At 40.9% G+C, this 27672-nt stretch overlaps 1 protein-coding gene across 11 annotated transcripts in view; it reads left to right on the top strand.

Annotated features, from left to right (window-relative positions):
• Positions 1-27672, top strand: part of osbpl8 (oxysterol binding protein-like 8) — a 123764-nt gene that overhangs the window by 55330 nt on the left and 40762 nt on the right. For 6 of the 11 annotated variants that reach the window (XM_033614276.2, XM_033614279.2, XM_078165450.1 and 3 more), the window contains 2 exons: positions 7505-7541; positions 13370-13540. In XM_033614276.2, the coding sequence (XP_033470167.1) occupies positions 7505-7541; positions 13370-13540 (208 nt within the window). The remainder of the gene's footprint in view (positions 1-7504; positions 7542-13369; positions 13541-27672) is intronic. The other 5 variants (XM_078165452.1, XM_078165459.1, XM_078165456.1 and 2 more) reach the window with 1 other exon arrangement.

The raw sequence follows: 27672 nt of genomic DNA on the forward strand, positions 1-27672 counted from the left end.
TTATGTTGATTGTGTTTCATATCATAGGCCCACAAATATATATCCATATCCTATAATTATCAGACTTTGATCCTCTGCCTGCCCATCCGTCCCTGTGTCCAAGACTATTTGTTAACTTATTACTCTACACAGAGAGTAATATTGTTAAGTAACTTACAATACCAGAGTACACAGCATAGTACAAAGAAAACAGAACAAAGCCTCAGGGGCTATTTTGACTAAACAAAACTAGCATGTTACCGGCCATTTCTTCCAAACATGGCGCCGCCCATGTCCAGGAGGCACGACCACCCGGCCATCTTGTTGAGGTCAAGATGTGTGGACAGTTAAATCATTCCATAACCCCAAACCATGGATTACCAGAACCATCCAGAAATATGGACAGTTATAAAGCAGCAGCCACTGATGTAAGAAAACACATGAAATAACCAAATTACAGTGCACAAGTTAAAGGAGCTGATGGGGTCCCATTTCACTGGAGTTGCACCTTGTAAAATTCCATGTGACAAACAGATGATAATTGACCTATTGATGTATACACTTGTTAGCTACAGCTGTTCACTAACTAGCCTTGTGAGCAGTGCCTTTGCAAACAGTGCTTTGCAATGTTCCAAACAGGACAAAAGCAGGAACAATATGGCTATAAAGTATGATGATAAAGGATGGATATTGGAGGCAAAATTGCTATTTGTACGGGTAAAAAAAAAATCTTAAACCTCCCAAGTGGCTCACAATATCAGCTTCTCTGAAAATGAAAGAAATAACACCTGGTTTTACACCATTACCCCCCTCTCTGCATTTGATTTATGTCCCTGCTTCACACACAGAACTTGTGATATTTCAGTTTTAGTTCAGAGCGTCTACTCCACTGTCCTTGTATGCCACGCCATCGACACAGCAGGCTGGTGGCTGTGGTCTGAAAGCCAGATAAAAGGCAGACAAAAAAATCCCTCTTTGCTCAGACAGCAAAATGTCACCTTGTTTTGAAGTACAGCCTTTTCTGTTTATCCTCTGAAGGAGAAGTGGACAGCCACACCACACCTTGAGATGGTGGTCACATTGCTCTGTTTTTTATTTTACATTTGTGCATCCAATGTAATAGAATATGTTATATATATGCTATTACAATGACTTGTTCTGAGGAAGAGTGGTGATGCAATAATTGCAAACTTCCATGAACACCTGCAGTCAAGGTTAAACTATGAGCCTTAAAGGACATATTTGTTATGTTTTGTCCTTCATGGGAGGGCAGACTACTTTAGGATCTGAATGTGTGAGCTGTCATTGTGAGTCTATTTGCTTTGAGTCACACCATCTGACTTTGCCTTAATCAAACACGGCACACTGCTCTCTGTCCTACATTGCAGCAATACCTGCCGCATCTAGTCCGTTCTTGTCTTCTCTATTTTCAGTTGTTGACATCACTTCTGAGTCTGAATCATACATGCACATCTGTGGCCACGTTCACTAACATCCTGGTGCCACTGACTGCTCACCTCCTCCGGTTTGTCAAAGACCTGCTATTTGGTTTACACTTACATGAAAGCTGGCTCACACTACCTGCAGGGACTAAAAATCCAACTGCTGTCTTACAGAAAAACGTGATTGCATTGGGATGTATGTGACTGGGGCTGGAAATCCATCTAGATTTTGTTAAAACAAACAACACAATTGTCAGCTGTCATCTTTCCCAGCGTCTGCAATCACACCTGCTGTGTGAGTGCTCTACTTTACCAGTCACACACAGCTTTCGAAAAGCCTTTTAAAATGACTGTGAATATTGAGGTTACTTGTGGTGTTATTTTAACATTTATTATATATTTTTTTCTTGTATATTTACCATACACATTACAGAATAGATTATAATAGTACATTTATTAATTGATAAATTAATCTCCCAGGTCTGCTTCTGTTCCTGTTATTCAGTATTTTTACATCTGATCACACCCTTCTGACTCTGATTCTGTGTCCTCCTGGTGTCTCTTTTTTAAAGGGACATTGGCGTTTCAGTGCAACTCTACTCTCTGATGTAACATTAATGGAGAAGCTTTATTTCTTCAACTCAAACTTTCTCTCAGCGATGTCATGCCTAACAGTTTTGGACACCTTAAAAGCCTATTTAACAGGCTGGCTTATATCCTTTGTTGCAAATAATAAAAGATGTTGTCATAACATAACACTAATGAAATTGTTAGGCAACATGCCCACCCTTGAATTGTATTAAAAAATGGCAGGAGCTCAAAAAAAACACTTTGCTTCATTTGATCACTTGTGTGGCCGGGTTAACCCACCAAAGGCCCACTTCTTTCGATATTTACAGATCAGACACTGCAGTTTCAAGTATCATGCTTTCCCAAGGCCCCTGACTCTGGTTTTATTGATCTGGTGTTTGCCTTCAATCCATTAACCAAGGATCCCGTATTGGTTCTCTCTATAATGTGCCCTTTAACCAAAGTAAAAGCAGCTTGGGAGAAATCAAAGGCAACTCCCTCTCATCTTCTACATGTGCTAGTCCCTTATTCATTCATTTTAAAAAAGCCTACAGTACCCACATTTCTAAAGAGGAATGGTCTAAAAAGTATCCCAATGTCAGCCTCAGCTACAATAAATGGATATTAATGCTTCATTGATTGATATTTACTGGCTGTGTCCCAGCTTGGATTCACTTGTATTTCAACACTTTCTCAGACTCTAAACTGTATAATTGAACCTGGCCCCCTATCAGCCCTACGTAGAGTTGCTGATGAGGTTGCACATTTGAACACCTACACATAATGCTCTGGCTTGTTCTAGCTAGACGCGCAGTATCACTTAGATGGAGGGAGGCTGCCCCACCCAGACTTTTAGCTTGCCTAAAACTTGAGAAAATTTACACTTAAATACACTGTAGAGGTTGATCAAAGAAATAAAAATAGTTTGGAGCAGGAAAAAGGCGATAGCAGATTAATTGGCCAGTATGGTCACCATGAATTTAAAACAAGGGCTTTTAATTTGATACAGGAAGTGGCAGCATTCACTCAGTCACGGACTAACAGACTTCAGGTTGGCCCCGCTGTTGTGGTCCAGCCAAAAAATGAATGTAATTACATTTCTTCATTTCTAAGTTTTCTAATTTATCAGCCATACTGATTAATCATATGACCTCCACTATGGTGTTACAGATGTCATACGATTACAAGGTTTGTGGGTTCTTTCTGACAATTTCAAAGCTCCCATTAGGTAAAAGTTTGTTTGGTGTTGTCACTGACCTCTTAAGGCCCGTACATACCAAACCAACAAAAGATCAAGTGGCAACAAAGGGCAACTGTTGCATCGCCTCACATTGCCCGTGTCTTGGCCAAAAATCTGCACTTGAACACCTTGCAAAGACTGCAACCAACAGCCAGCTAGCACATACATTCTGCACCTTCATTCGAGGAAATGACTCTCCATAGCAGCAGGCGGTGGTAGTCTGTATTCCTCAATCAAAAAGGGAAACCAAAGACTGACAGGACAGATTTAAGACACTAGTTAGCACACTAACAACACAACCTGATGTTAAAAGAACAAAAGATATTTACTGTGCACTAGTAAACAATAACACAAACAATTATGATCTGTTTCTGCCAAATGGCTAAAAAAGTTGATCAGAGGATCGATCTGATCCTCTTTTGCTGCTTGTTTACTTTCCTCACTTGTGTGTCTCTTCTCGTTCAGCGCTGAGCTGAACAGACAATCAGAGTGATTTCATTTCACTGTTGGGTCTGACGGTATTAACATGCGTAGTTTGCTGAAAACAGTCAACAACAGCCGACAGGGCAGGACACCCCACAAAATTAGGTGGACAGATGCTCATCGAAGGCCCACTCATTGGCCAACAGACACCTTGGTGTGTCAGAGCTCAACACTTGACTCCTTTGCAAGACTCCAAAACATTTTATACATTCGTTAAGAGAGTTAAAGATCTTGATTGTTCCTGTCAAAGAACAAGGACTGCCATTGTGACCACATGTACATTGTACAGTGCCTTTGGGTTGTAAATCAGTAAAAACAAAAACGTTTTTTGAAAAGAAAGATACAAGAGAAACTGTACTTAAAATACTTGTAGGTTTCATAAAACATTAAATAAACTAGTTTTCCCAACCATGTCTGCAAGTGGTGAATGAGTCAAACTTCAGCCTGAAAGGACTCCTTTGATCGGCCCGTCAAGCGCACAGTCGAGTCACCCACCAGCCTCCACAGCTTGATTGTCAACGTATAGTCAAGAAAGCTTTTCAAATGCTAATTTAGACCTACCACATGTAGTGATCCAACTGTGTCTCATATCACATTGTACCAGTAAAACTCCTCTCGGGCTTCTTGTCACAATTCATATTTTTTATCGGTGACACTTTGAGATTATTCATAGCTCTTCACTTTGTCTCTCTGTCAGTCTCCTCCCCACCCCCACACATTCATCTGCATTATTAATCAGCACTAATCATCAGGTGAGGCTTTTATTATCATTTTTTGAGCATCCCTGCTGGGCTCACATGTCAATCTGTCAGTCAATGAAACTGACAGCAGTTGCCAGGAGTTTGTCCCTTGCTGAACCAAACATAGACTGTTGTCGCATTTCCACTGCATGGTACAGCACATTTGAATCCCTGGACTATTTTGGAAGAACTATCTAGGAATTTATCCAGCCTTCCAGTCACATACTCCATGCCCCCGTAACTGTAGGTCAGTGTTTTGCAACCTTGTGGGAGTGGCCAAAGTGTTAGTGTGCTTTGTCGCTGCATAAAAATGAGCCGTAAGATTAAATTAGAAAACCACTCTGTTGATGCCTCTCCACAAAGCCTTGTTAATCGACCTCTGACGTTCAGTGACAGTTTCCTAATCTGTTCGCCTTATTGTTGTAAGCAGCTCTTAGTATTGTCTATCCTCTCAGACAGTGGCTCTGAGGTTTCTAGCCAATCAGAATTTACAGTTTGGCTTTCCCCTTCCTGATTAACTGAGCAATATCCAATCAGTGGCATTGTGTTCTTTGTCTTTCTCCTTACTGAGCCTCCTGTGGTTGTGTTTGGTCCGACTGTGGATTAGGGCAATCCGGCATCGTTCCAGGTATGACTGTGATGTAAGTTTCCACTCTTTTCACTGTTGCCGTGCGGATTGTCATGTGCTCATTAGGATCTTGTTAAATGAGCAGTTCCACAAAGCAAAATGTCCTCTTGAGGATAGACAGATTAGGAACAATCTACAGTTTGTTTTTGTGAGTATAAGAGATGATTGCAAATGTAGCTAAATTAAACCAGTGTGGTTACTGCTTAACTGCTGCTGATGTGTTGCTTTCAGGACAGAGGATGGCCATGGTAAGCAACCCTGATTATAGCCCCTCTTTTGGCCAGCTGTTTAGTATTTACACCCTCTGCTGTACAGCAAGCGGTGGAGTTGTGTGGAGCCAGAGCTCAACATCTGGCCAATGAGAGCTCCTATTGCTGCTCTGTGGGTTGAACTTAATACATTTTTAGGTGGCATTGTGCTTACAGCTCTTTAGATGAAAGATGTAAGAGCTGTAATTGGGTATATATATTTTCAATAGCTTCTAATAGTAGTATTAGTCTAGATACTGAATGCAATAAATTTATGGTACTCTCTGATAACTGGGGATAGCCACCACTAGCTGCGGGGAAAGACAAAAGCACTATCCTCTTCATGTTTTGGTTGCACAATGGTTGACGAACTCCCTTTGTGAGGTAGGTGGTAGACGGAATTGCATAGTGAAAGCACAGCTCATAGGGAAATGCTGACAGTGTCACTTTTCTATAACTATTACATTGTGTAATCAACATTTACATCATAATGAGAAGTAAAAGCCAAAACCTTGTCTATTTTCACTTTGAATAATTTACTGTTGCATTTTAGAATTCAATTATTTATTCATTGATTATAGTCATACTAGAGATAAAACAATTTGTAGATTCACTGATTTTTCAGTTGACGGAAGATTAATCTGCAACTATTTTGGCGATTGATTAATCATTTGAGTCGTTTTTAGCCACGCAAACTGCCTGGATCTATGGATGGAGCGATGAACAGTTGGTTGGCTGTACATCACCTTGGTCCAGAGATATCTCAGCAGGCCCAAACTTTTCATTTAGTGCCACTATGACATTGACATTTTTGGTTCCTGCAGGTGGAAGCCATTGCTGAAAGCAAATTTGGCACAACGTGCACTTGGACTCAAGGATGAATTGATTAGAATTTGCTGGTCAAAGATAAAGGTCACTGTGACTTCATAAAACATGTTTTTGGCAATAACTCAAAATTCAAAATTCATACACTAATTATGACAACATTTCCCACATATGTCTAATAGGATATAATGATGAAGTGATGACATTTTATTTCCAAAAAGTTAAAGCTCAACTTCACTCTGACATCATAAGGTTCTGCACTAGCAATTTTCTGGCCATTTCTCAACAGAACGGGAGACATTTGGTCAGATACTGAATTGGTGACACTAATCTTGGGTGTCCACCTTGAAACTGTGCTGATTGTATCGATCTTCTGTGCTGCCGGGGGTGTGTGTGTGTGTGATGCATCCATGTTTTAGAATATGTAGCCTCTTTGCAGCAACATCCATATTTGAAGCATTGTCAGCTGTTACGGCTACATATGAGTCTGTCTGAGAACTGCCACTTGAATGGTTTGCGCCCATCAGCATTTTAGCGTTATCATTGTGACAGTGTTCCATGCCAGTCAGCATTTAAGCCTAAATACAGCCTCACAGAGATTCCTAGTCTTGTTTAATAATATTCAGCAGATTATTCAATTATATTCAATTTAAAAATAGTGGTGCTAATAATAGTGAAAAGAAATAAATTCAACAAAAATGTCTAAATTTCAGTAATACAGTCAGCTTCCATCTGATAAAGAGAGACAGTGCTAATGGTTAAAGCAGGGATATGTCAGAGTTTTATATTTATATTTTTTTATGGATGAATGCAGCAGTACTTGTCAGGTCAGTGGAATGTAAGGTACAAATGTGTGTGTATAGTGTGGTAATTTCAGTTCATTCAGTCCTCTTGTAATACCCAATCCCTCATCATTATCTCTGTCATCGTCCTGATGTGTTGCAAGCTTTGTGTCAAGTTGTGTCCTCTGTTAACATTTTGGTTAAACTAATGTCTGTTTTTTCTTTTGTTTTCTGTCTCTTGTCTCCTCTTTTTTTTTGTTATTCTTTGTCGTCCTGTGTGGCTGCGGCTTCTCCTGCTGCTGCTGCTGCTGCTGCTGCTGTTGCTGCTGCTGATGCTGCCCACTGTCGTCCATCCCGCTGCACGCAAACCTACCACTGCCAACATCTGGTCAACAACACATGGTGGACGCCCCTCTTCCTTTTCCCTCCTTTAATCTTTATCCAAAATCCTTGACGCACTTTTCCAATCCCTCTCACTCTCTTGTTCTCTCTGTGTTCCCATTCTGTCACTTTTATTCCTCCCTCTTGTGCTTTTCTTTTTCTGTCTCCACCCTTTCCCCCTGCTAGCACCATGCAGAGTTGAGAGAGCACCATGCCACCTCCGGTAAGCTGCTGACCTTTTAGAGGAAGGGCTAAGGGCAGTGCTACAGTGGCCAGAGTTGGTATTTAGGGGTACATAGAACATATGTGTGTGTGTGTGTGTGTGTGGGTGTGGGTGTGGATGTGTGTGTTTCAAGTAGGGCAAAAAGCTAATATTAATGCACCCATTTCCCATTATTTTCTCTGTTTAAATGTTTTTATTTTTCCATGGTATTGTGGGCTGCACGGTGGTTTGGTGGTTAGCACTGTCGCCTCACAGCAAGAGGGTTGCCGGTTCGATCCCGGGTGTGGGAGCCCTTCTGTGCGGAGTTTGCATGCTCTCCCCGTGTGGGTTCTCTCCGGGCACTCCGGCTTCCTCCCACAGTCCAAGACATGCAGATTGGGGACTAGGTTAATTGATAACTTTAAATTGTCTGTAGGTGTGAATGTGAGCATGAATGGTTGTTTGTCTCTAAGTGTCAGCCCTGCCATAGTCTGGCGACCTGTCCAGGGTGTACCCTGCCTCTCGCCCGATGTCAGCTGGGATAGGCTCCAGCCCCCCCAGCGACCCTCAAGAGGATTAAGCGGTTAGAAGATGAATTAATGAATGGTATTGTGAACTTAAAGCCCTACAGACACGTTTAAAAGTTTGTAAAATACTCTGCCACGACTAATGTCTTGTTTTACATGGTTTACAACATAAAAGATTTAAAAACTCTGTAAAGGGATAAATGGCAGATCTACTTGTTCTCTCTTGTTGAGAAATTTTGGATCTGGCCTCTGCCCCACCTACCACCGCTGCTTGTGATAGGTTCCGCTTTTTACAGCACAGGCACAGACCTAACAGGGCTATACTGGTCGACCAGGGAAAGGGCAATGCACATCAAGATGGCTAGTGTTAGCAGGAGAGGAAACATCAGAGAGATTCAGCCTTACATGTTTGAGCCTCAGTGAGACCCAGACAGATGACGAGTTGAGCACCAGAATTGGTGACTAGTGGACACTTTCGAATGGTAAATGTAATAAGCATTGTTTAAGTGTTTATGTTATTTGTTAGCTTGTAGGCTATCTGGCAGTGCCTGACAGTCTTAGTGGTTGTGATATATACAATAATGCAATGATGGGTTTTTAGGCCTCTGTGCCGGGGACAGCCGTGGCCCGAGGCATTGTGTTTTCAGGTTGTCTGTATTTTCGTCTCATTCTCAAGAACGCAATATCTCAAGGATGCCTTAAGGGAATTACTTCAAATTTGGCACAAACATCCACTTGGAGTCAAGGATGAACTGATTTCATTTTGGTGGTTAAAGGTTAAGGTCACTGTGACCTCACAAATGTGTTTGGCCATAACTCAAGAATTCATACTTTAATTATAAGAACATTTGACACAAATGTCTAATAGAATAAAATGATGAAGTTTATGTCCAAAATCATCCCACTCTGTCATTTTTGCCATCAAAACTTTCATTATGCCAATACAGACTCTGCTCTCTGTTCCGACAAGTTCGCTTTGCGCTGGAGGTTTTAGATTTCTTTGCCGGTGTTGTGTTGATGTCTGTTCCCCCGTTGATAAGTGTTTCCCATATTAGACAGTGATCAGCATTCAAATTAGTGAAGTACCTAATCTAGTTTGCTTAGGGTATGTTTGAATGTTGTATTTTAGGGACTTGTACAGACATTGCAGAATTCAGGAATGTGACAACACCTCTCTAGTGATAAACTTTGCACAGATACAAGTCAGTATAGTATAGTGTAAGACATTAAAGGGTACATAAACATAAAAATACCCACTTTTGAGTGGAGTGGGACTTCAAACTGTTCTTAGACTCCTAATAGTCCTTTTAGTTGCTCAGCCAGCACCTCAGTTTATTCAGCAAAGACCCACCTTCATTAATAAACCATTAACTGCAGCTTGTAATGGAGCAGCATTTGCTCTTTGACATTAATTTAACTCAGGGCTTTCTTTGTACGTCCAGATTTTTCAAGTTGTATAAGCTGTCTGTGAAAAACCCCTTGTACTTCCTGTTGAGTATTTTTACCTCTTGGTTTTTCATTGCTGTTGTAGAGATTTAAATCTTTAAACTCTGCAGGGACATGATAAGTTAGCAGTGTATTTAGAAAAAGTGTACAGTCTGTGTGGCTACATCTGTGTTTCTGTCTCTGTGGTTCTTTCTCAGCCACTGTCCTCTTTATTACTGTTTCCTGCATAGTGTCTGTCGAGCCTGTCAGCATGTATATAGGGTTAACAAAACCCACAAGAGCACACATACATGTACACAGCTGCATTTACAGAGCACATCCACAACAACTCAGCTGCTGAACACACACTGCGGTGTGATAAAACACACAGCCACTGACGTCACTGGATTATGATCTGGATTATACTGTATCTTTGTTACCATATGTGTTTGTGTATGAGCACACCAGGTTTCAGAAGCTTACTAATTTGCTCAGTTGGAAAGACAGGCACACCCCCTACAGAGTTTTAAATTGAACTCAAAATTAAATGTACTCTTCAGTTAGTTAAATGCATCAGTGCCAATGTGTTTATGAGAAACTTTGATGAGGACTTTATGTACCATAGCAATCATTTTTTGTTTTTTTTTGTGATAAGATTGTGGAGTAGTTCAGCTTGTTTGCAAAAAATGTGTTTTAATTTAAAAACTTAATTGTGCTAGTATCTAGAGGTATTAAATAAATAGCGTAAAAACATCCACCTTAATTTAAATTTAGTTGAAAAATGTAACAGATTATGTCGAGGAAGAGGCCCTTGAGACATTTAGTTTTCATTCATTCATTTTTAATAAATCCAACAAGCAAGTTATAAAGTGTGCATTAATAAGGACATGAACGAAAAGATGAACAGACATCCACACACCTGTGCCATTCTGGACACACCGGAAGCGGAACCGAAGAGCAGCGCCCAGCAGTGGAGGCAGTTTTCAATTGGCGCCCATGTTAACCTATCTGACTGTCCACACAGGCCGCTGAGCAGAGCGGAGCGCCCGCGGAGGCAGCGTTTCAGTTCGGCGTCTGGTCTATTTTTCACGCAAGCAGTAAAATACTGTGTATATAATTTAAAATAACACAACAGTGCATAACCGAACACATTTTTCAATACCCTAATCACTTCATTACAATTTTACTTTTGTGTCACTGAGCCTGCAGACTACATAAATAAAATGGTCAGAACAATATGCCCTATTCATTCAGTGTTTATCCAACACGCTCAGTACATGGATATGCAATGACAAATTGTCATTAACTTATTACATTATAAAAAACAATTAAAATATGGACTTACCCATGTTTAAAATGACCTGTTGAAGTGAAAAAACGAGTACTGACGGGAACAGACGAGTGGAGTCGATGTTTAACCGGCACGGAGAGCGCAGGAGAAATGCGCTGCCTGTGTGGACAGTCAAGGGCCTGCGAGTACACTCGCAGGACTTCTGCGGCACTACGTGTCCGGTGTGTCCAGGGCTCAACAACGCTACATGAAGCAGATGAATGACTTTTTCTCTGCAGTGTGAAAACGGCAGCCACTGGCTGTGCACTCCACCTCCATGTGGGCAGGGGTGGTAATTGCAACTGGTCAAAATGACCGATGGCCTTCAGATTTTCCAGTCATTGTTGTAAAAAAACGGTCAATGACCGAGAATATCCGGTTAACGCGACCCCTGCGCCTCGGTTAAAGCGTGTGTGTGCATGGGGGGTGTTCAGATGAAGCATCTTTTGCGCGCACAGACCCATTACTTTCAATGTAGATGCGCACTCACCAGCCAGAGCGACGCCGTAGTGGCGCGCATTCGGTGCGACGCGCTTGTTTTTTCGTCCGGCGCACAGCTCCATGGACCTGCTTCTCCCTCCGGTGTTGTGTCAGATCCTGGATCCCCCTCGGGCTGTGTCTCTCCTACTGTTTCCCACGGAGCTCTGCCCCGTTTGAAAGATGAAGGAAGCCTGTATGTGGAAAGCTGTCGCCTCTGACATGTAGAATGTGTAGGCTATTATAGAAGAGAAACCCACCTTTCAGGACTGCTGACTTGTATCATCAGAACAGACATGTCCTGTGATTTTCAACCTCCTTTCATATTTAATAGAGGGGGGACAATACCTGACAGTAATATTCTCAGCTGTCAGGATGTGCCTGCTGTAAAGGGTAAATATAATCATAGAAGGCTGTAAATCACAGGACGTGTCTTTTCTGATTATACAAGTCAGCAGTGTAAAGCTCAAGCATGTGGGGGCCTCCTTTCATATTTAATAAGGGGGGGGGCGTATCTAAAAGTACAGCTGTCAAGATGCCCCCCGCCACATGCCTTTGCCACCTTGGTCTCGAAAAAACCCAGGGAAAACCCTATCTTGTCTTATTTAAATATGGAAGGAAAGTATCTGCCAACTCCTCACCCTAAGAGAGATCCAGACTCATACTGACAATCTTATCTGTCTAATCAAACTAAATAAATAGTCATGGAAAAATCTAAGCTTCCCCTATTGTTGCTAATGCTGCCTTCGCATGGAATCAGGCAGACGGCAGATGGACAACACCCTCTGGAAGACAAGGGAAAAACAAACAAACAGTCCGACAGAATGGCAGGATATCAAAACAAAACACTCATGATGATGGCTGGCATGGTGATGTCAAATATATTACAAAGAATGGAATTAACTTCATTGAATAAAATTATTTTGTGGGTATTATTTTATGTAATTATTCCAGTAATTGTCCAGATTGCAGGATTGAGGGAGCTACGCAACATCTAGTTGTAAATTCCATAGCCGGAGCCAGCCTCACCTTATTTTGCCGCTCTACGCCCGTCTATTTAAGTGATATCTGGTTTGCTGGCTACCATCTGCCTGATTCCATGTGAACGCAACATTACCATCATGCTAGAGATTAAAGTGATATTTTGGCTTGAGCATGCTGGTAGGGCTTGGTGATACAGAGAAAATCAAATACCACAATACTTTTTACCAAACGCTTTGATACTGATATTGCAACAATATTGTAGGGTTGACTTTTGGTGCTTTCACAAAATATTTCCACTTCATTTGATAAATCATTATCAGTAATGTGGATATAATGACTAAATAGGTAAAGGCAAATAATAAAACAGCTACAGTCTGGTAAGTTCAGGAAATTACATCACTTTACTGTAATGCAACCTTTAAAACCAGGAATAGACAACACTTAAAATATTACTAGATCCAAAATCTATGGCGACATCTAGTTCAATGTCACTATATCGATATAATATCCATATATTGCTCAGCTCTACTTGTGGAAAACTTTTTATGCTCTACTAAACGGAATTTTCTCAACCCAAGAAATAAGTTCTGCATCAAAAATAATACTCAGATATCCTCTCAGCTCACTGTTCATGCTGTGTTATATGTGTTGAGTGCCATTTGAAGCTACCATAAAACAAAATCAGGGAGTGTCTCCTTAAACAAAGATAAAACTCCTGTTTTAATTTTGTACATTTGTTTTGGCCTGCTGCCAACCAAATTGAGCTCCCACTGCTGGGGAATAACATGTCTGCTTGCTTCACTGGCACCAGGTAAACAAGGTGGAGTGATAAGGGACAAGCACACATATTGAGCTTATCATCACTCATGGGACACCTCTTTTTCCAATCCTAAGACCTGGATGAAAACAAATGTTATATAAGTTATCAAAATGTGTTATGAAACAGGAGGCTGTACCTAGCAGATGCTCTGCAAGAGGGCTGCCTGTAGATGTTCTCTGATCTGAAGTAAGATGGCAACATGTCTGATCTCTCCTCTCATGTGCTTCCTTTTCATGTCTCACCTCCCTCCTTTGTCACTCTCCCGGCTCCCTCGCTCTGCCTGCAGCTGCTGTAGTGAGCGGTGATGACACCGTCCTTCTGACCCCAGGCAGGATGAGCCAGCGCCAGGTGAAGGAGCGGGACAAGGAGAGGGAGAAAGAGGCAGGCCTCCAAACGCCCAACAGGGAGCACGTCGCCACCCCCTCTACTCTCAGCCCGGGGGTCAGCTACAGCCATGGTAAGATACAGACTTCCTTTCCACCCTACTGTTTACCACCAGGTGTCAAATTTCCAATTTAAAGGGGTAAGTCGGATTTTTTATAGTCGGGTTGTATGGGGTACTTATCTATAGTCAATGTATCACCTGCAGCAAATATTAGTTGACACGCCCCCAGTTTGGAGGCGCAGGCTAGGGTCCAATGGAAGCTAAGCAATCTACTGCTATAGACGGGGGTTAACAGCAACAACAACATATTATAGCCACCTAAAAAATCAATATTAGTTTAGGTTTATGATCTATTGAGAGCATTTTCACCGCTTTAACTTTCTGTCAGACAGCCCATTGCAAAGGGGAAGCCATTAACAGTGTATCAGGTTCCCATCTATGCTCTCGTCAAAGTCACCAGACTCCATTGACATAAACAGTAATTTTAGTTCACTGAACCTAGAAGCTGCTAGTCTATCACTGCTTCAGTCGGTGAATAAGTTTGTGTTATTGTGTGACTTTGGTGAATCAAAATTAAATCTTTCAAACGCAAAAATCATAAATTAACACAAACAAAATAACTGATTGAGGCAGCAGTAGACCAGCAGTTCCTGTGTGCCGCATTGTTAAGCTACTGTTTTTCTTAATGGAGTCTAGCTTTGAAGAGAGTAAGATAAAACAGCTTTTGCCTTTGACAGTTGCTGTCTGGCTTTAAGGTGAAGCAGTGAAATATTCTAAGTATAGCAGACATTAATATTGATATTGATTTTTTTTTACGGGGGACTTTTCATAGGTGGCCAAAATTTGTTTTGTTGCTGGCCCCTCCACAGCAGTACACTGCCTAGCTTTGATGTCAGACTCCAGCCTGTTTCTCCAAAGTGGGGGCATGCTGACCGCCATCTACTTTATGTCATATATCGTCTATGGATAAGTACCCCATACAACCCCACTTGAGAAATTCTGAACTATCCCTTTAAACTTGTATTATAGAGCAGCTTTGGTTGGCACACTATTAAATTGAGCTCCATGGATCATTTGCACGTTTTACACCCTTTTCTTTAAAATGTCATATTAAAAAATAAAAAATAAAAAATCAACCTCTCAAATTCCCTTTATATGACTTGCACTTACAGCACGTTCTATTCAGGAAGTTGAAAATAGCATATTTGAAAGAAGAAGCAAAGTATTGTGGGCAAAACAACTACTGTAAATTCAGAAATAGTGGCCATGGTCGTTATTTACTCCAAGCACAAAGAAAACTAGCCCTTATTGATAATCAGAAACAGACCTGTATTTCTAGTTTCTCTGTGTTGTAAGTACATTTTATCAAATTTCAGGAAGAAGTCTCCCTTTTTTCTTATTTGCTCCAATTTCCTCATCAATTAGCTGTTGTTCACTGTTTATATGAACTCAGTACTTCCTTCATGGTCACCTGTTGTCATGATAAATTGAGCATTATTTACATTTCCACAGCATTTTTTCACATCCATACAGAAACTTAGTGAGACCATACATACGGCTCTTAGTTTTGCTTTCCAACAGAAATATTTCACAGAAGAATATCAATAGTTTCTACTTCACCTTTCTTCCAGTTAATTAAATTCAACACTTCTTGCAAACATTTCACATCAAAGTGAAACTATGTTTTAGCTAAAATAAGAAATTTGCCCTCTTTCAGATGAAAAGTTGAGGTCATAAATAATAAAACACTCTTCCTCCGTGCAGTGCAGTCAGCAGTTTTGTTTCTGCAGTCTTTCTTAATCCAGTATAACCAGTAGCTTATGGTGACTAATGTTAGCAGGCTTTGGATAGATAATGTCGCTTGACTGACATTACAGAGCCCATGAGTTGATTCTATGGCTGTGTTCTGACCACAGGCAAATTGGATTTGTTTCTCAAATCAGATCTTTAAGAAAGATTATCTGTACTGTCATTTGTAAGTTAACAAAGAGAATTAGTGAGAAATCACCAACCTATCTTCACGTGTTGCTGTGATGTAGCCGTCAGTAACTACAAACACCGGTGACAAAACTTTCCAGTACAGAAGCATGAGAAATGGAGGTCCAACATGTGTGTTTTTTTGTTGTACAGACTTTCTAAAATCAATCTGGATGCAATCTGGGTATGCCAAAAAAAGGGATTTGGGCTGGCATTCTGAACAATTCCTATTACTCTTCTTTTCTACATTTACAGCAACATTTTAACATTCACAATTACCTCGTAAATGCCACATGTTGCCAAAGTTGGTGTTGTTTAGCAGAGGTTGCATAACATTGCTTTAAACCCTACTAGATAGCTATCCATTATCTGTAAATTTCTTCCTTACATGATTTTCGTGGGATTTAATTTCTTGGTGATCTCCAATGATATGATTTTTATGAATCCATTCACATTTCTGGTAAAACTAGTTGGTTGTGAAGAGGTTGAAGGCAGAACTCCAGTTCCCCTGCAGCAATTGTTCTGATAAAACACATGAATATTAATTGGTTGCTGAATGGTCAGAGCGGCCAGTCTCACAACAGAAAGGTCACAGACTGGATCAGTGCAGCAGCAGCCACGAATCTCTCTGAACCTTTGCAAGCCAGACTCAAGATAAAAGCACTAGCTACATCCTTAAAATGAAAATATAATGTGTATCAAAGGCCCAGACACACACTAACAGACACACTTGCTGATGTATCCTGATCCTGGTTTGTATTTTCCCAGATTTAAGATACCACTCTAAGACAGTTAGAAGCATAGTGGTAATGCTGGACGTTTCTAGCCCCAGGACAGCTGTCAGTGTTGTGTTTGGTCTGTACCTTTCCCAGACACTTCTGGTGGAGAAACAATGACTCACACTCACTTGATGAGTGCTTTTCAGCCTGCCTGTCTACTGATGCACAGTCACAAACCTGCAGGTGCTCAGGCTTATATCCTCAGTGTTTGTGCTGCTTTTGTAATTCTGTAATATTTACTGTTTTATATGCAGTAGATCACATATGATCATCATAGCTGCTGTTTATAACGTACAAGTCAGAGTAACCTATAGATCAGCAGGTATACTCTGTGGTGTGTACTAAACACCAGAGCAGGTTAGCAGCATGATGATCATCAGTATTTGGTTCTATGTTTGGTAATTGTCTCCTTTTTTATTGACACACTGTTGTTTAATGATAGTCATGCTACTGCGTATCCCAGTGAGACCACACATCAGGAACAAATCAAATAGAGGACTGTGGAGAATTGAGCTCAAGGGTAAATTTGGTTAGGGTCTTACATCACTCCTCACACGGCTTGTTCCTTGTTCTTGTGTTGCAGCGCCCTCTTGTGGCTTCTCTGCTGTGGTTCCTGAACTGCAAGATTTTGATGTACATCTGCTCAGAATATATGTTGTTGAAAGATTGATATCATCCGGCTTGTTTCAGCTGTTTTTTGTTTGTTTTGATGCAGATAGAGGGCCTCTCAAAAGTTTCCACCAGTTTCATAGTCTGCCAGTATCGCAGGTCATGAAAGCAGTGAGGGCATGTCTTTTCAGCCAGATTTGATGAACGGCTGCCAATAGCTGCAGCTGGAGGCATCATGTTTTCGAGTTGTCCATCTGTCCGTCCCATTTTCGTGAATGCGATATCTTAAGTAGGGATGCACAATATTGGATTTTTTGCCGATATCCAATTTGCCGATATGCAACAACTCATTTGACCTATCACCAGTGTCTACATACGCATTTTTCACCATCTAATTTATGAGATCATCAAGTCTCTTCTGTAGTGGAATTAACACCATATTATGCATGCATACTCTTATGAGCAGATGGAGACATGAAATACAAACATTTTCAATGTATGTAATATTCATTCATTGTGCAAAATAAGAAAAAGCATGTTGGCCGATAGAAAGCCAGTATCGGCCGATACTGATGACTTGCCGATATTATCGTGCATCCCTAATCTCAAGAACTCCTTTTCTTAAATTTGGCCCAATTGTCCACTTAGACTCAGTAATGAGCTGATTAGATTTTGGGAAATCAAAGGTCAAAGGTCACTCTGACATTGTGTCTGTCTAATTCCTGTGAATGTGATATCTCAAAAGAGGCCTTAGCAGAAAAACTTCAATTGGATAAACTGATAAGATTTGGTAATCAAAGGTCAGTGACCTCTAAAAACATTCTTTTGTCATAACTCAAGAATTCCTACACTAATTATGACAGAATTTCCCACAAATGTCTATTAGGATAAAATGATGATGTGATTTTATATCCCAAAGTTCAACTTCACTGTGATGTCATGATCTTCTGCAAAAACACTTTTCTGGCCATTACTCAACGTCATGCCTCAGGAAAAGAAGGGGTGTTTGGTCAGATACTGAATATCTGAAACAAATCTATGGTGCTCACCTTGAAACTGTGCTGATTGTATAGATCTGCTTTGCTGCTGGGTTGAAGATGTGTGTGAGGGCATCCACATTTTAGAATTTGTAGCTTCTTTGAAGCAATATCTATATTTGAAACATGTCTACTGTCACGGCTACATGAGTCTGGACGGACATGGATGTAAACTTTAACTGCAACTTGACTGGTTCTCTGAGGCATACAGCCACAAGGTGGAAATTCTGTATATTTGCCAATAGGCTGATGGCAGTCAACAAGGCAATTATCGTCTGACACCTGTGTTCGGCAGCTAAAACGGTGAATCCTTGTTTCAAACATGTGACTCATCTGTGCTTGATTTGTTGGCTAATACATTTGAGTTAACAGCTCAGTGTGTTTTTTCCCACCCTTTTAAAATCAACCTACAATTTATTTGTCACATTAAATCATATGATACAGTTTCAGTTGTAAGTCTACTTCTGACCACAAGAGGGAGTGAGCATAACATAGAAATTAATACACATCCTTACTTTTTGACCACCATACAACATATATGGCACATTCTACTCTCTGTATCCCCATCTCATGTGTGTGTGTGTGTGTGTGTGTGTGTGTGTGTGTGTGCGCGCACATACAACATCAGTCACTTGCGATAGCTTTTATGAAAGCTTCTTCTGCTTAGCTGCTGCCCAGCCTAACATAGTGTCTCAGACTTCTGCCTGTATGTGAGGTCATTAATGTTCATGTATATCTATCAAGAGTAAGACACCTCTTCATATGCTGCATACGGATGCAGTAACTTAAGTCCCCTTTTCTGCAGTTGTCCTGCATCTGTTCTGCACACAGTTTTGTACAATTGACGCATATCAGTATGATAAAATGAAAAAGAGTCTTTGACAAATCGTATCCTCAGAGTGTGTACTGATACAGCAGCAGCAAACCACCAAACATAAGTGGCTGTTATCTAACAGAACTGCATCAATGAAACAGGAGTCACTACGACAGCATGGGAGTTTTTTTCCTGACCCTCGACTCCCTGCAGCACAAAATGGGTATCCATGGCAACTGCTTTTACTGCTACTAGCCCTTGGTCTTGCGTCAACGTGATGACAGCGTATGCCTTGATTTGTTTGTCTTGACCAATGTGCAAAGATCCTGTCCTTTTTTGTGTCATTTTTGGCTGCAGTCATAAATGACTAAGCTGTTTGATACGAAGGAGCACATACTCCAGTCACAAGGTGATAGCGTTTGCACTGACATAGTTATTTCTGAATTGAGGAGAAGATTGTAGGAGTTGTGTGAAAATTCACAGCTGAGGTGTGAAGATCAATTGACAATAGTTATTTTTTCATAGCTCATTTTAGTAACCTGATGCCGCTCAACAACATGCATGATTTCTGGAGCATAATTCTCTTAAATTCTGCTGGAACATTATTACATTTGATAATCCAGGGGTAAAGTGCCTTCTCTGATTTGCTGTTTGTGCCCTATGAAATCATTTCTACTTTTTTTTCCAGATTCCATTATATTGTTCTCAAATTCCATGTTTTTGTTTTGGTTTTCCTGAATTCTCCGTTTTACGATCAAAGCACAATTTGTTATCAGAAGGAGTCTCTGTGGTGGATGAAAAAAATTTCAACAACTCAGTAAGGAAGTATTCCATATTTAATTTAAATCAATTTGATGTGATACAACATTGTAGGCAAGGCAAGACAAGGCAAGTTTATTTGTAGAGCACAATTCATACACAAAGTAATTCAAAGTGCTTTACAGAACAAGAAAATGCATTAAAATCACAATACAAAATAAAAACATAAATAATCATTATAAAATGAACTTTAAAAGAGAAGAGTGCAGATAAGATCCTTTCAGTCATATGCACAGTGAAATAGAGCTGTTTTGAGCCTAGATTTGAACATTGTCAGAGTAGAGGCCTGTCTCACATCTTCAGAAAGACTGTTCCACATTTTAGCTGCATAAAACTGGAATCCTGATTCCCCATGTTTAGTCCTGATTCTGGGCACCAGCAGGAGGCCGGTCCCTGAGGTCCTCAGAGTCCGAGATGGTTCATATGGCACTAACATGTCAGACATGTACTTTGGTGCTAGGCCGTGGAGAGACTTGTACACAAGCAGAGCTGCTTTAAAGTCAATTTTCTGAGCCACAGGAAGCCAGTGTAGAGACCTGAGCACAGGACTAATGTGCTCGTACTTCCTGGTTCTGGTCAGGACCCAAGCAGCAGCATTCTGGATGTACTGCAGCTGTCTTACGGCCCATTTGGAGAGGCCAGTGAGCAGGCCGTTACAGTAGTCTAACCTACTAGAGACAAATGCATGGATCAGTCTCTCCAAGTCAGGTTTAGACACTATACCTTTAATTTTGGCAATGTTTTTTAGATGGTAAAAAGCTGTTGATGTTATTGATTTGATGTGGCTGTTAAAGTTCAAATCTGAGTCCATTATTACCCTGAGATTTCTAACCTGATTTGTAGGTTTTAAAGAGAGAGACTGGAGGTGACTGCTGACACTTTCTCTTTGTTTCTGTGGACCAGATACGATGACTTCAGTCTTGTCTGAATTTAGCTGGAGAAAGTTGTTTTGCATCCAAACACTGACCTGTTGGATGCAGTGACAGAGTGAATCCACTGGTCCATATTCACCTGCTGTCAGTGAGACATAGATCTGAGTGTCGTCTGCATAATTGTGGTAGGACACATTATTACTTTGTATTAACTGGCCTAAAGGCAGCATGTAGAGATTGAACAGAAGGGGTCCCAGGATTGACCCTTGGGGCACCCCACAGGTCAAGGCCATGTGGTCTGAGACACAGTTACCAATTTCAACAAAGTACTTCCTGTCTTCTAGATAGGACTTCAACCAATTTAGGGCAGTGCCAGAGATGCCCACCCAGTCCTCTAGTCTCTGTGAAAGGATCTCATGATCGACAGTGTCAAAAGCAGCACTCAGATCTAGCAGGACCAAAACTGAGACTTTGCCTGCGTCAGTGTTCAGGCGGATGTCATTTGTCACCTTAAAAAGTGTTAAAAAACATTGCATCCTTATGAAGTTAGGTGCTTCACAATTTGAGCTTCTTATTGCTCTGCTCTAAATTTAGCTATTAGTGTCAAATTCCTCAGTTTTTTGGATAACTTGGCATCTCAGAGGGGCTCTTCCACATGACTGCAGGGACCAACAATAATGTTCATGTCTGGATTTGTTTTTCCAGCAACCCAACATCAAATAATGAAATAATTTCCCCTACAATTTAGTAGGATTTCATAATTTACAAGGGACAAGCTATATATGTTCTGTGAGTATAATCCAATTAATATTATTTCCATGTGAATGTACTCTGTGTTAACACCTTGTTTTGAATAGCGGACGTAGTCTTATGTGTATCCCGGGTCATGAATGCATTTACCATAAAGGTCAGAATATGGGGGCAATCCAGCTTTAGCAGCAGCCGGTTTTAGCGCAGAGATGCGACCGATGGCTAGCCTGATGCAGAGACATCAGATGCTGCAGAATTATGCGATTCCATTCATGATTTCCACACTGCGGAAATGATAGAGCTTTAAATTTTGCACAAGTAATCACTCATTAATAGCCTTCTTTACATTGAGGCAGACAACCATTCATGCTCACACCTATGGGCAATTTAGAGTGGTCAGTTAACCTAACCTGCATGTCTTTGAACTGTGGAAGACACCAGAGCATCCAGAGGTAACATCCTTATAACAGGACACTACCCAACAACAGTTACTAGGAGGTCAAGAGGGGTGAAAGCTTATGTAAACAGGGTAGAGAGGTTAAATGACTATTTTAGTGATGTCAAGTGAGGCTGACCAATATATCAGCCAGGCCAATATTAGCGACCAATATGAACTTATTGCAGATATGTTTACTTAGATACATTTTGCACGTCACCTGATGAGTAACAAGACATTTGTCCACCAGAGAATAGAGCAAAGTTTATTTTTCAGTTCTTGAAATGTCCCACTCAGTGGATATTTTGGTCACAAATAACCCAATTTTAGGGCTTCTTGTTGGGAAAAAAAAGAATGTTGGCTGATTTGTTGTTATCAGAATTTTTCTTAAGATTATAAATCAGACTGCTTTCATAATGTAGCTGAAGTTTAAATTTTGTTGCATGATCACATCCGCACAGACAAGCTCTGGTGTCTCTGGTCTGGCTGCCAAGTGAGCCTTCTTTTCTTTATGACTCACTGAGAGCAAAAATAAAAGCAGGAGGTTGTTTGATAAGGTTTCCTCAATCGGCTTTGAAGCTGCGCTCGCTTTAACTGCCTTTCGCTGTCGTCTTTCCAGGTAAACACAGAGTCTTCCTGTGCTGGAGAGTGAGAGACAGGTCGAGAATGAGACTGATGCAGGGGGAGGGAATGAAGTCATGAAGATTGTTGAGAGAACAAAAAATTAAAAAAAAAAAAAAAACACCAAGGAAATGAAGAATATATTGGAACAGAAGTGAGCTGACCGCAGGGTTGAAAGCGAGGGAGTGCAAGAGCGAGAGAGCAGGTTGGGTCAGCATGGATTTAAGCTCAGCCTCAGGGATTATGCCCTGTCAGACAGGGATATCTACATGGAGGGGGCTGGCCTTATCTGCACCCTCAGCCACTGCCAATCCAGGGTTTCCTCTTCTGCTCATGGTCTCGTCCAATGAGTGGCTGATCTCTGGGAGGCCTGAGTGCTAAGAGGCACAAGGCTCGACAGCAGAGATATTTACTGCAGATAACGAAGAGTCCGTAGAAGTAAAGGAGGACAGGACGAAGCAATGGAGAATATCTGGGCCTTTGGGCCTGAGCTCTGCTCGGACCGCCAAAGGCTTGCCTGGACCGATACAACCTGGATCTAAAGCAGGAGGGATTTTAGCATGGTTTGGGCGATTGGAGTCCTGTCAATTGACCTTGGGACACTTTTCTTTAAGTGTGTAGCCTGAAGGAAAGCAAGGTACATTGTGAAGTAGCGCCACTTGACAAGGTAGTGCTTGGTAGTGCTTAACATGTGTGTTGTGCAAGTTGTACCTGTCCATGAGAAATCCCCCCCGTCATGCTGATTTCTGACCTGAGCCTTTTCTATGTGTGCATCGTCTATGTAAGGTGGCTCTTGTGAGGACAGAATGAAGATCACACCAAGTTAAAATGGCTTTTACTCACCAAATGTGGACGGAAACAAGACCCTTGATTGTTCTTTTCTTCAAAGTGCCTGACTGTTCCTGCAGTAAAACTAGGAGGAAAGGAATACAGCAGAAGATGCCTGTAGGCTAGTGTTCAAAAAGCCTCTTTGTTGTAGAGCTAATCCCAGGCTTACAGGGTCTCCTTGTAGCCTTTATGTAAGACGAAATGTTTGTCTGCGTGTGACCTACTGTCTGCAGTGTTTGTGTATCACTTGCACTGCATGGTATCAGATGTATTGTAGCTTGTAGGTTACTGTGTCATAGTTAGTCTGCAGTGGAGTCATGGTTCGGTTGCCTGAGTTTCTTTGAGCTACACTGCTTTGTTAGAGATGTTTGATTTATGAATGACAACAAGATAAGTGTCCTCTGGTGTTCTGACTTTCCCATCAGTGTTCATTCTGTTCTCAAATTAACATTATAAAGTTTCTTCAAATATTTAGCAGTTACTTTTGGAAATCCACATGAACCACTCTCCACATCCCCTTAAATTAGATCCACCACATGGCACTTATTTAAAAAGAAAATATGTCACTTACAGTGGTGAAGACCATCAGGGGCAGTTCCCAGGAGTTGCCCAGCTGGCATTGCAAATCAATGTGACGTTAGAAAGACATTGGACTCTTGAGTCGGGCAGACGTTAAAGTTTGGTTTGAATGAAAATTTGAATGACGATATTTTAAATGTGTAACAATGTTAGAATTTTACATTGTGAGGACGTTAATATTATGATGTTTTGCAGCCGTTGAGTTTCGTTCCTCATACCTTACAAGTAAAAGTTATTCTTCATCAAGATGGCGTTAGCATGACATGTTTGGAAGACTTCATCGTTCGTCAGTATTCTACATCAAATTGACATTGACATTACCCGTTGTCTTGACATTGAATATTGGTCACAAAATGTCACAACCTAAATTCAACCATATACCAGTTTCTAAGAATGTTGGTGGCCAGCTGGCTTTTAGTAGAACGCAATTATGACTAGTGTCTTAACTGCACATCCAGTAAATTAAAGCACACTACATTATGCTACATTACATCACTTCTACCGAACTTCATAGAGAGAAATGACGGCAAAAATGTATCACCGATCTGTTTTAATCGTATATTCTCTGGTTTAGTTCAAAAACATAAAAACACAGAATCCATCAGCTTGTTGAGTGTGTCATTCACTACACTACACTATGTTTAGCAGTTTAAATGTTTACCATGTTCACCAGATAGGTTTAGCTTGGTAGCATGCTAACATTTGCCAGTTGGCACTAACTAAAAGGTCAGCTGAGGCCGATGGAAATCAGTTTTACAGGTGGTCAAGTTTTATTGGATAAATTAAGATTTTGACCTGATCAAAAGTCAGAGGATCATTAAAGTTATTACAATTCATCCTGAGGGTAGCATTAATGTCTGCATTTCCATCCAATAAATGTCAAAACATGTCACTCAAAATCACAAATATTAAACTCATAGTAGAGTTTATAGAGTAGAGGAATAGTGAGTAAATGATTAGTATTTGTTTTCTGGGCACCATGGATATCTATATTAAATTTCATGGCAGTACATCTAAAAGTAGTCAAGATATTTTGTATTCAGGCCAAAGTGGTGGGCCGACCGACTGTTATTGCCATCTCTAGAGTTTTTAGCATGGCTAATAAAAATGGGAACAGTTCTGTATCTGAAATCAGGTAATCCTTGTGGAGGCACATGTATCCATAATTTTGGCCCCTTTCTTGAGTATCAGCCCCTGTGTTGGGTTACTGCTCCACAGGGTAGCTATACTGTAGATCTTCACTCACCCCTGTACTGGCCTGTTTGGCATGGCAGCACTATCAATACCTGACACCAGCTCACCTGATACACATGAGACATAAAGCACTGAGGCAGGCAGCCATGGTGCAGGGGTAACTTCATCTGGTTTGTCCAGCCAACGAGCTGATATTCAAACAATGCTCACATTTGTACGCTGAGTGGTTCCTCACGTCCACGTGACAGGAATGCTTTTTAGAGAAGAATGGATGAAACACGAATAATATCTATTGTGTAATGATGTCTAATCTGTGCCTATGAAGGATACATTTACCAGGAACGTAGAAAGCAAACACTGTGTCCGTAGGAAAGCAAAAAGTAGGACTGAGTATTTACAGTAGGTTAAAGCCATGTTTGTCATCAGATTAGCTCTGTTTGTTCAGTCAGTGAATGTAGTGAGGGTATGATTTTTGAGAACCACTGCTCATGAGCAAGAGTCAGTCCTAACGTCACTGGAAATAGCTTGAAAAATGACCCAGATGATGACTATACTTAGCAAATGTTTCTCAAGTGCCCCTCAAATGCCAGCAGAAATGAGGGACTTTTCCTCTACAAGCAGGTTAATTAGGTCTGGGATCTGAATTATACATACAGAATATCCTAATTACCAGGATTAATAAAGCACATTTGAGTCAGACAGGCAGAGCTGCAGATTTATCAGTTTTAAGTGTTGGCTCAGGGAGAGTTGTTTTGGAGGGGAATACACTGTTTTGGATGAAATGTCTCCATGGACAGTTGGTAGCAAGGTTTGGTATGTTGCCAGCAGAATGCTATATGTTTTTTTAACATCCTAAAATTAATAAGTAAAATGGGACAAGTGAGCCAAAAGGAAGATGAAGATGTCGGTGGATTGTGGAAGGATCAACAGCAGATTGTATTTCAAAGATACGGCCCAATGCCAGGCTTACTCATTTCTGTAGAGATACAGTAACCACTGCTGCCCTTCTTGCAGAATCCTTTTTCATGACACACTATCTTTTTACTCACTATAAACCATCCTGATGACCTTAATTATCTTTCACAGCCTTCAGCACAGCAGCTGAACAAGTTTTCCTTTTTCAAATTAAAAACAACATTTAATGGCTACGTATTGTATGCAAAGAAGCTCCGTTTCAATATACTAGCTTTTCATGTCGTCTGAGCCACTTGTATTACTGAAAATACAGCTGGCTTTGTGCCACTGAGATAACATTTCTAGGAAACAGTGTCCCAAGTGCGTCATAGATGTCTGCCAACAAAGCAATTTACAGTCAGTGTCACCTGCTCGGTCACAGACAAAGCATTCGGTTTCAGCGCTGAGAGGCACACGCATCGACGCAGCATTCAGCAATCATCGCCACACTGGAGCCTTTTCATTCTGACACTGTAATGAATATTCAGTATATAATATGAAGATATATATTCTGGGTTGAACTTATATTTTGATTGAGCAGCTTTCCTGCAGCTATTTGTTGGCCTGATAAGTAGCCTGCAGTTGAAAGTAATTGGTTTATGTCTGGGTGATATATAGGGTCAACTGAGCACTGTGATCAAGTCCTTCCTTCTGTCCTCAACAGAGCTTGTGTTCTGTGTTTGTATATGCTGGTGTGTGTGTTTGTGTGTGTGTGTTTTTGCACAGTCTGATACATAGCAGTCGCAGTTTCCAAGATGTATTGCCTGAGTGATGAACACAAGAGAACAGTGTGATCAGAAAGAGGGGGGGCATGTACATACAGCGTCTTAAAGGAACATCTCACAGCTATTAATGTGGATACTTATAGACAACTTGTGGTCTAAGTAGGCCATTAACACAACCTCTGAAGAGCCTTATATTGATGGAACAATCAGTGATCCTCTGTACAGACTGTACAGAGCTTATATCACAGTGCCTACATGTACCAGTATGTATTGCATGTGACTGACTGAGTTAAACCCACACAACATCAGCCTGGGAAATGACTGTATGAGCCAAGCCCCAGAAACAGTGCCAACAGTGCTAATTTGACACAGTAGATAGGAATTACAACTTCCAGGTTCAAAAAGTCTTTTCTCATAAACTTACATCGTGAAAGAGATGTCTGTAGAGCAGTGGATACATTTTTTTAATGCACAACCCCAGCAATATGATAAGTTTCAATATCGGGATTTGACAATTTTGTCTGATAACATTTGTAAAGACTTTAAGAGCTGTATGATTTAATCATTTTATCCCCATTCAAGTTAGCATAGGGCTAAACAGGAAGTTAGCAAGATGACAAAACCACACAATAGACAAGCAAAAAATAAGGTGCTCTGATTTGATAAGCATAATTAAGAGCAAGTTAGTTGCCCTCCGTTTCTCACGTGAACCAGCATTTCCCCAGAACTGGTAGCATCAGTTCCGAAAGTTGGTGGGCAGCTGGATTCAAATTTTATTTGTCAGCTCAGTTTGTCTGCTCCCAGTATCTCTGCTGTTACCATCCTAGCTGGCACCACCCGTGCTGCTGCTTGAGCAGTCTGTTCGACAGCCACATTTGCTGCTACCTGGCTGTGTTAGCAAATAGCTGGAAGGGAGGAGTATCAGGAGCAGCGTGAGCTTATGCCTCTGTCTGCTGCATTTATTTATCTGCTGTCTGTGGCTCACATAAACCTGTTTAGACCTTGAGAAGTGGCATAGTTATGTTTAATACATGAAAAAAGAACAAAGACACTCAGTAGCCCAATCCTCCCTGTATTTTTTACATCACTCACGTACGTCAAGTATATCAAGTATGATTAATCCATTGAGATAAGGGTGAAAGGCATTCAAGCATCTAAAACCCTGAATTCATAATGTAGAGAGAGTGAGCAGAAAAGAAAGATGAGATGT

This window comes from Epinephelus lanceolatus, chromosome 23 (assembly GCF_041903045.1).
Source record: "Epinephelus lanceolatus isolate andai-2023 chromosome 23, ASM4190304v1, whole genome shotgun sequence".
Classification (NCBI taxonomy): Eukaryota; Metazoa; Chordata; class Actinopteri; order Perciformes; family Serranidae; genus Epinephelus; species Epinephelus lanceolatus.